The 8,473-nt window shown below is 36.7% G+C and overlaps 1 protein-coding gene across 1 annotated transcript; it reads left to right on the top strand.

Moving 5' to 3' along the window:
• The first annotated feature begins 264 nt into the window (after window positions 1–264).
• Window positions 265–5,340, top strand: DXR (1-deoxy-D-xylulose 5-phosphate reductoisomerase). Its single transcript, XM_021436699.2, has 12 exons — window positions 265–568; window positions 773–957; window positions 1,112–1,198; window positions 1,483–1,608; window positions 1,697–1,759; window positions 2,215–2,364; window positions 2,578–2,645; window positions 3,026–3,137; window positions 3,262–3,366; window positions 3,542–3,663; window positions 3,796–3,942; window positions 4,882–5,340. The coding sequence occupies exons 1-12, from the start codon at window positions 472–474 to the stop codon at window positions 5,048–5,050; spliced, it is 1,431 nt and encodes a 476-aa protein (XP_021292374.1). The 5' UTR covers window positions 265–471; the 3' UTR covers window positions 5,051–5,340.
• The last annotated feature ends 3,133 nt before the right edge of the window (window positions 5,341–8,473 follow it).

Below are 8,473 nucleotides of genomic sequence, written 5' to 3'. Positions count from 1 at the left end.
TTAATGGTGCGGGACACGTTGCAATTGCTCTGAACAAGTTAAGGACGTAAGACTGAACATTAAGTTGACCCAAGAAAGAAAATGGAGCAGCAACAAAGACAAAAGGGCACCAGTCGACCACTCTGGTCCAAAATGCAATCTGATTCCCTCATGGTCTTATCCTCTCATCATCCTCCAATGATCCAACTCTGACTAATACACCGGTATTAGTTCATTAATAACTATTTACTGTCCCAGTTGTCCCATTGCCTAACTCTACTGTTTATTCAGCTTACCATGTCAAAACAAACACCCGTGCAACCCCACTTCCCAGTCTCTGCCACTTCCCAATCCCACCACACATCTCTTTAAAAGTTCTCTGTTTTTATGAGTTTTTCCATAATTTTTGACACCACACATTTCATTTCTCCAAAGCCTGGTGGAATTTTACTTTTCTTTTTGAGTTAAAAAGAGTTCCTTTCCACAGTTTTGATGGCTTTGAATTTGATTTCTTCTCCTGATATTAAGTCTATATCCTTCTTGGATTCCACCAAGTCCAAGTCCAATTCCCTCCCCAAGCTTTTTCCAGGTTTCCCATTTGTTTTTTATTTTTTGGTTTTTGTGCCTCAGCTTACTCCAAGTTTACTTCTTTCTTTCTTGATTGGTTCTACGCTCGGTATCTGAGGAAACCCAGAAAATTTGTTTCTTTTTGTGTAAAGCCCTGATAAATCTTGTGTCTTGGTTACTTGGGTTCGGATTATAGTTCTAAAGATTAGTGTTTTGTGAATTTTAGGGGGGTTTGTTTTGAAGAGGAAGGATTGTGGCACGACGTTTGGGAGGAGAGTTCAATGTTCAGCTCAGGCTCCACAACCACCACCGGCCTGGCCAGGACGAGCTTTTCCGGAGCCTGGATGCAGGACTTGGGATGGTCCCAAGCCTATCTCCATTGTTGGTTCAACTGGTTCCATTGGAACTCAGGTGAAAAGGGGAACAAAGAAAAACTTTTAACTTTTTACCATTTGATAACTATCTGGTCATGTCCCGTTTTGCTATTGAACTTTAATTCTGGGCTTGCATGCTTGTTTTTGGGACTTGATCAAGTTGTTTAGAATCATAATTTGGTGTTTTGTAGACGTTGGACATAGTGGCAGAAAATCCAGATAAATTCAGAGTTGTGGGGCTGGCTGCTGGTTCAAATGTGACGCTTCTTACTGATCAGGTAATTATTCAGTTTTTACCGAGTTATGGCAACTTGTAATGCATTAGTTTTTCCAATTTCCAATAATTCTTAAATTTATAAATGTCAAACTTGGACTGGAGTAACTTGATTCATGCACTAACATGATTGTGTCATTATCCACTGATACTTTGGCCATATGTGGTTTGTATAGTATAATACCATATCAAGTGGTTTCTGCAGGTAAATGTTTAAAATATGAATTGAGTTTTGGTACAATAGGGTGTAGAGGCTTTGAGGGCTGATAATTTTTCTGCTTATTACAGGTGAAGACGTTCAAACCTCAAATTGTTGCTGTTAGAAATGAGTCTTTGGTAAGTGAACTCAAAGAGGCTTTGGCTGATATGGAACAAAAGCCTGAGATTATTCCTGGGGAGCAAGGAGTTATTGAGGTAGCCTATATTAGTCCATTGTTTCTTTTGTTTAAATATATAGAGCAATTCTCATTATTTAGATGGTTAAGCTTAAAAAGTTTTACAGGTTGCTCGCCATCCTGATGCTGTCAGTGTAGTTACTGGGATAGTAGGCTGTGCAGGATTGAAGGTACTCTCTCATCTTTTTACTTTGTCCCTTCATTTGGTCATGCTCCACATGCTGCCTTTTCAACCCTGTCATCCATAAGACCTAGGAGCTTTCCATAAGGGCTGCATGTAAGATTTCTTGCCTAGATTTAGTGTAAAATGTAATATTAAAACTTGATAGTTAAGTCTAATTGAAAGAAGAAAATTAGATGTTCCAATTTTTCTTTTTTAAATTTATGAGTGGATTGTAGTGCTCATTTGTGCACAAACCAGAGAGAATCATGTGCAGATCTATTTCTACTTCCTCTATGTATAGTTTCCTTTGCATCCACTGAACAATGTATATTGAAGAAATTATGAGCTACAGTCTACTGTCAAGAATTAGAATATGTATTAGAAAGAGAAGGAAAGAGTATGTTGCTTATTATATTGCATTAATTAGCTTGCTAAAATGTCTGTCTTTTTTGTTTTTTGCAGCCCACAGTGGCTGCGATAGAAGCAGGGAAAGATATTGCTTTGGCCAATAAAGAGACCCTGATTGCTGGTGGTCCCTTTGTCCTTCCTCTTGCTCACAAGCATAAAGTAAAAATCCTTCCAGCTGATTCGGAACATTCTGCCATATTTCAGGTTTGGAACTGTAACTTGATGAATAAGATTGCCTGAAAATTGCTTAGTTCAGAAATTCTCTGTCAGTTATGTTGTTTTCTTCTTGGTAGTTGGGCATCTTTCACACTTTTCTTGGTGTAACTTGTTAGTCAACTTGCTTGGACTGTCATTTTGTCCCTCAAATTTTTTCTTGATAATTTCAGAACATGCTCATAGAATCTTTTGTTTCTTCAGTGTATTCAGGGACTACCAGAGAGTGCACTTCGACGTATTATTTTAACTGCATCTGGTGGGGCTTTCAGGTGTGGAATCATAATTTAAGTTAGAATGATTAAGTTCGTAAGTTGAAAATCTGAATTTATGAACTGTTTACTTGCTGATCTCGCCTGACTTTATTTTTCTAATCGTAAGGCAATTGAAGTTGACATTATTAAAACTTAGGCTTTTAACATTATTTGTACACATAATCTTCAAAAAAAAAAAACATTATTTGTACACATTCCTGCTCTCCTGTTGAAATTGTATTCGAACATGCACGTGAGTGTGTATACACACACACACACATAAATGCCTTCATTTGAGGATCAAGTGTATAGTATTTATTACTGAACATGTGATAACTTGTTTTGGTATCTCTAATCCAGAAGCTATTTGAATGATTTGCTCACTTTGTTTCTCATAGGGATTGGCCTGTTGAAAATTTGAAAGAAGTTAAAGTAGCTGATGCTTTGAAGCATCCTAACTGGAATATGGGGAAAAAGATTACTGTGGACTCTGCTACCCTTTTCAATAAGGTTTAGATTTATCAAATGTCTCATTCAAAATTACAAGCAGCATACCGTTCAAATTAGTATGTTATTTTTCAAAATGTTACTCTGGTCTGAATTACAAGCATTAAGCAGAGTCTCTATTTTACAGGGTCTAGAAGTCATTGAAGCCCATTATCTTTTTGGAGCTGAGTATGATAACATTGAGATAGTAATTCATCCACAATCTATTATACATTCAATGGTTGAAACACAGGTTTTACTCTAAACTCTATCATGTCGGCTACTGCTTGATGATGCCATAGATGTTGCATATAGTTCACTGTTTAGTTTGTCTCGCAGCCGTGCCCTTGATTGGCAAGATGTTGAGAGTACGGCCTGGAATTGAATTTTCATTTCTCAGCATTATTTTTGTATTTCCATATTTTCAGGATTCATCTGTCCTGGCTCAGTTGGGATGGCCAGATATGCGCTTGCCAATCCTCTACACTATGTCATGGCCAGAAAGAATTTACTGCTCTGAAATATCTTGGCCTCGCCTTGATCTTTGCAAGTAATTGGCTTGTCTCCTTTCAAATTTTAATTTCATTACTAATTTAGTTTTTCAAAAGTTGATTGGGTTTCATTCAAATTCATAATTACTATACTGGAATTCTTGAGTTTAATTGGTTGATGGATGAAACAGGCTTGGTTCACTAACTTTTAAGGCTCCTGACAATGTGAAATACCCCTCCATGAGTCTTGCCTACGCTGCTGGAAGAGCTGGAGGCACCATGACAGGAGTTCTTAGTGCAGCTAATGAAAAAGCTGTAGAGCTGTTCATCAATGAAAAGTAAGTGCTTGGTTTCTAGATGTTATCTTGTTAGAAAATGTTTTTTCACTTTACAGTTTGTTTCTGGGTTCTGCCTTCCCCCTTGATGTGAATTTTGATTTTTTTAATGATAAAGATACTTGATGGCTTTTATGGTTGAAACCTCTTTTCCTGATTATAATTTATAAATAAGGAACATAAAACCAATTAGGTTAGAGCAACATCAAATCAAACTAAAATTTCTTCCAATCCACTACACATTTCTAATCATGTTGAAGTTATGACAACGTGGAATACCTTTCATGGGAATATTTGAGATTTTGGCCAGCATATATCCTGCATTTATTGTTTATGGTTTACCTTTTAAACAATCATAAATGTTGTGAAACAAGTGAAATAATTTTATTTTTCGAATTTTGTTTTATTAAGTGAAATACATTTGTTTTCTTTTGATAAGCCAATGATGATTTTCTGATCTTAACATGAATTTCTATATCTAAAATTATATAGAACCGTAAAGTATTATCTATTCCCCAACCAATCCATTTTGAGATACATTGGAAAATTTAATGATTGGCCCTTTTCTAAAGAAGAATATGAAGAATGATTCTTATCCCCACCTCAAAACCACACCTTCACACACCTCCATTGTTTTGAACGTGAATCTTTTTGTGGTTATTTCTGTTTACCATTCCTCGAAAACTTTTTCCTTTATATTTGCATGGCTTAATGGTTTCTTTGGAAAAAGTACTACTGGCATTTTGGATAATCTCCCAGTCTCTGGAATTAGGTTAAGTCAATATACAGTGGTGATTATTGAACATTTTGTTATCATGATTTGAGGATTACATCAGCTGATGCATGTGCTTCTCACCAATAATAAATTCGTTCTACTGTTATGCATTTGCCTGGCATAAGAACTTGGTTACATGGTGCTAATAAATAGTTTTGATATTTCAGGATCAGTTATTTGGATATTTTCAAGGTGGTGGAACTAACTTGTGAGAGGCACCGGGACGAATTGGTGGCCACTCCTTCCCTGGAGGAAATTATACATTATGACTTGTGGGCACGAGACTATGCTGCTAGCTTGCAATGCCCTTCCGGTCTAAGTCCTGTTCCTGCATGATTGACGGCTCGCTCATTGTGGCCAGGATAACAATGACTCTATTTGGAAGACTCGGAAGTTTTGAATTTATGCCAAAGGCTGGCGTCTGGCGGTAGGTTTATGGAGGCATTTAGCAATTGTATCATATATTCCTGAATAACTTTCCCCTGTTTAGTTGAACATTCTCAAACACAATCCCAAGCATATTGGTAGCTTTAAAATTATTATCAAAAAAGAGGGGAAGATTAAGTAAGAGGAAAAAAAAGAGGGGAGGAAGGGAAGGGGGAACAATGAAGATTGCTTTTGGCTGTCAAAAAGTTTCATTTTCCGATTGCCTTAATGTTTCCTTGTGTTGAGGGCCAAGAAATGTTATATGGCTCTTGAGGAATATGAGCCATGGTTCACCTGATAACATGTAAACGGGGTAGTTGGGTTTGGATCCTTGTCTTGTTCTCTGCCCTAAAAATAGAAAGCCTGGTTTTCATCGGAGTTGGACATTGGGTTCAGCGAGCACAAGGTGAGTGATTAGACGAGGCCCATGAATGAAACCTGAAATTTTGAAATTGGGTCAGTTCCGATTTTTGATTGGATTGAGTTTCATCTGTTCATTTTAAGTGCTCCAGCCTGGAATTGGGTTGAGAGTTAGAGGCCCACTGCATGGGCCGCTGCTATGAAACCTCAAAATGGAGCTTACACCCAGTCTGAATCCTTTCTGTCTAGTCCAAAAACTTTACAATTGGACAGCAAAAGAGTACATTTCCAGCACCATAATCTCGAGATTTATGTCTCTACTCATTTTGATACACGTCTTGAAGCTAATGAATAGACTGACAGTTTCATTTTCTACAGTTATCACTACCCAATTTTAATCACAACTTAAAAACAAACACTAACTTAATGGATTCTCTGATGGGCTACTGTGCCTGTAGACAAGCACGAGATCTTCAGGTTGGAGAGCTCTGAAATCGTCCGAAAACAGTGTGAACATAAATTCAGTCTCATTTCCAGGTTCTCTCCCCAGGGTTTTGCCATTTTTATCGAAGTGTTGGTTGTTGGATAGAGATTCATCTGGAATCCACTGAAAACTAGCATTATTTCCGAACCTGAAGCTACACTTACAAATTGGGTGGGAAAATAGTTTGGACAATGCGACCAATCAGCAGCAATCTCCACTAGACACGGTTGTTTTTCTCTAGTATTTTCTTGTCTGGTTGTCACAATCTCCCATCCTTCAAAACGTCAGAATCCATTTTCGTGGTGTCAAAAGTTGAATCATTTTGGGGGTTAAACTTTGTACATATCCAGCTTCCTTCTTTGACAATTCTCATCCGTCTTTTGGTTCATCCATAAACTATTAGGTGTCTTCACCAATGACTTGATTTTCTGTTCTCAATGTGAAACCATTCAGCTTAAGAGGTGAGCAAATTTTGTTTCTCCTTAGTAGCAATAATTAATGATCAGTATGAGATATCAAGAAAAAGTTGTGCTCCAAAGGGTTGCAGGTTCTAATTTTGTAAGATTTGATAATAAATACGACAAGAATAAACAAATTTGGATGGAAATTTTAAATCTAAATTGTCATACTCTTAATCTCTTGCAAACCCTTTGATCATACATTTAAAATATTACTCGGATTATAATTTACTTATGAAATTCTGAAATAGAAAGATTTATCAATAACTATTTTGCTAATTTGCCCCTTATTTCCCTGGAAAAAGAAAAGATAAAGGTGGCTGTAAATATCAGGAGAATAAGAGCAGATTAGGCCAACATTGGCTAATAGGTACTAGGCAAGTACCCAAGTTTTAGAGAGAGACAGAGAAAGCATCTAATCCTCTCAACTTACAATGTTGGATGTGTGAAAGTTCAGTTAAAATGGGGAAAAGCAAGCTCTTTTTTTTCATCCTTTTTGCACTGTAGATACTATGCTGGCTAACATGTCGCTGCTGCTGCCGATAGAGATGCCATTTTTTTTTGTTTTCATGAAGGAAATCAAGAAGCAACATGGCAATTGGGCAAGGACATGGATGGGAAAAACTTGGTCTGCCATTTTGAGGAAAGTGGCTCTAAAGCTGGGGTTCTCATCAACATGGCCAGCTATTCATTAAGAAATCCACCTACCACCTTGTACCACATGAATCCAATGAAGATAAACAGTATCCATATTTATGATTTTTGGAGAGAAAAAAAAAAAAAACCTTTGGTGCAAACTGTTGTTTAGTCAATGTTTGGATATGGGATAATTGGCATGGCATAGCTTCTAGGAAGATGGCTAAACATAGTGATGGGCTGCACCTAAATTTCCTTTTGGAATATGGCATATAGGGTGGCTGGATGCTTTAATGCAGTCTCAATGACTTGTTAAATTGGTCACACAGATCCAATGCCAGTGAACCTTTTTGCAAGTTTGGACAAAGCAAATGGTAGGGCTACCATGCTTGAGACATATTCCATATGATAATAAAAGAAATTGCAGAGTTGCAATCATTTTCCCTACTAGCTAGCATAAAAGCTAAAACTCAAACTAATAGAAGTAAAATTTAACCTATTGGATTTAAAGTAATATTACCAAATTAGAGTTGTAACATTAGTTTTGCTTCTCTTTGGAGAGTTCAAAGGGGAGAGGAAAAATATAATTGATAAACAAAAAGCTGGAAAAAGCCTTTTTGAAATGTAAAATAGCTTTAGCAAAGTGGGGAGTCATGGAGGGACTCAATGCAGATTCTGTTGTCACCCCAAGAAATAAGGGTGCCTGGCTGTGACTGAGGAGTATGCCGGCTTTGACTGTTATGGCATATGGTATGCTCTAGAAGAGGTAAAAAGAAAAACTGTGAAAAATGCCCCACAGTCAAGACCCAAGATGCCCTATTCTGCTATTTCTTAGTTACCTTCTCCTGTTTTCTTTATGAAAATGTGTAGAAGAAGATAGAATAAAGCTTGATTCAATCATTTACTGTTATTTTTTCCCTGTTTCCTAGTGTCCTTTTAAAGGAGAGGGAGAGAGAGAAAAGGCTCAATGGTCCTGGTACCTGAAACGAATCTTGCAGATTGTGATCCTTTCTTTAATCTTACATTGACACCCTACATTTACTTTCCTTTTTATCTTTTTTTCTCTTTGGGAGGAAAAGCTTAGATTTGCTAGATTGTACCCTGTCTCTCTCTCTCTCAACTCATATAGTTTACCAATAAATTTGGATGAATCTAATTCATCTACATTCTCTAAGTTAACTTGTACAAATTATAATTAAAATCAGTAAAATTCTGTTAAATTACAATTACGATACTATTAACTCAATGATATGTTAGATTATAATTACAATATTGTTAACTTGATTTTCTTTATATATGTGAATAATATGCAGACCACAACATAAAATTTCTCCTTATGTAACATTCTATATCACTCCAATTTCATCGGATGCCCCCCCTAAGAGATTAATTCAT

This window comes from Theobroma umbraticum, unplaced genomic scaffold (genome assembly GCF_002168275.2).
Source record: "Theobroma umbraticum cultivar Fairchild unplaced genomic scaffold, ASM216827v3 scaffold_146.0, whole genome shotgun sequence".
In the NCBI taxonomy this organism is placed as follows: Eukaryota; Viridiplantae; Streptophyta; class Magnoliopsida; order Malvales; family Malvaceae; genus Theobroma; species Theobroma umbraticum.
This window is presented reverse-complemented; position numbering and strand designations above follow the sequence as displayed.

Bases quoted from the DNA above. Each gene is read 5' to 3' on its own strand.
- DXR (XM_021436699.2), top strand. From the start codon at position 472: ATGGCTTTGAATTTGATTTCTTCTCCTGATATTAAGTCTATATCCTTC. The intron at 1,199-1,482 runs GTAATTATTCAG...TGCTTATTACAG, and splicing joins TGACGCTTCTTACTGATCAG to GTGAAGACGTTCAAACCTCA. The intron at 2,646-3,025 runs GTGTGGAATCAT...TGTTTCTCATAG, and splicing joins GCATCTGGTGGGGCTTTCAG to GGATTGGCCTGTTGAAAATT.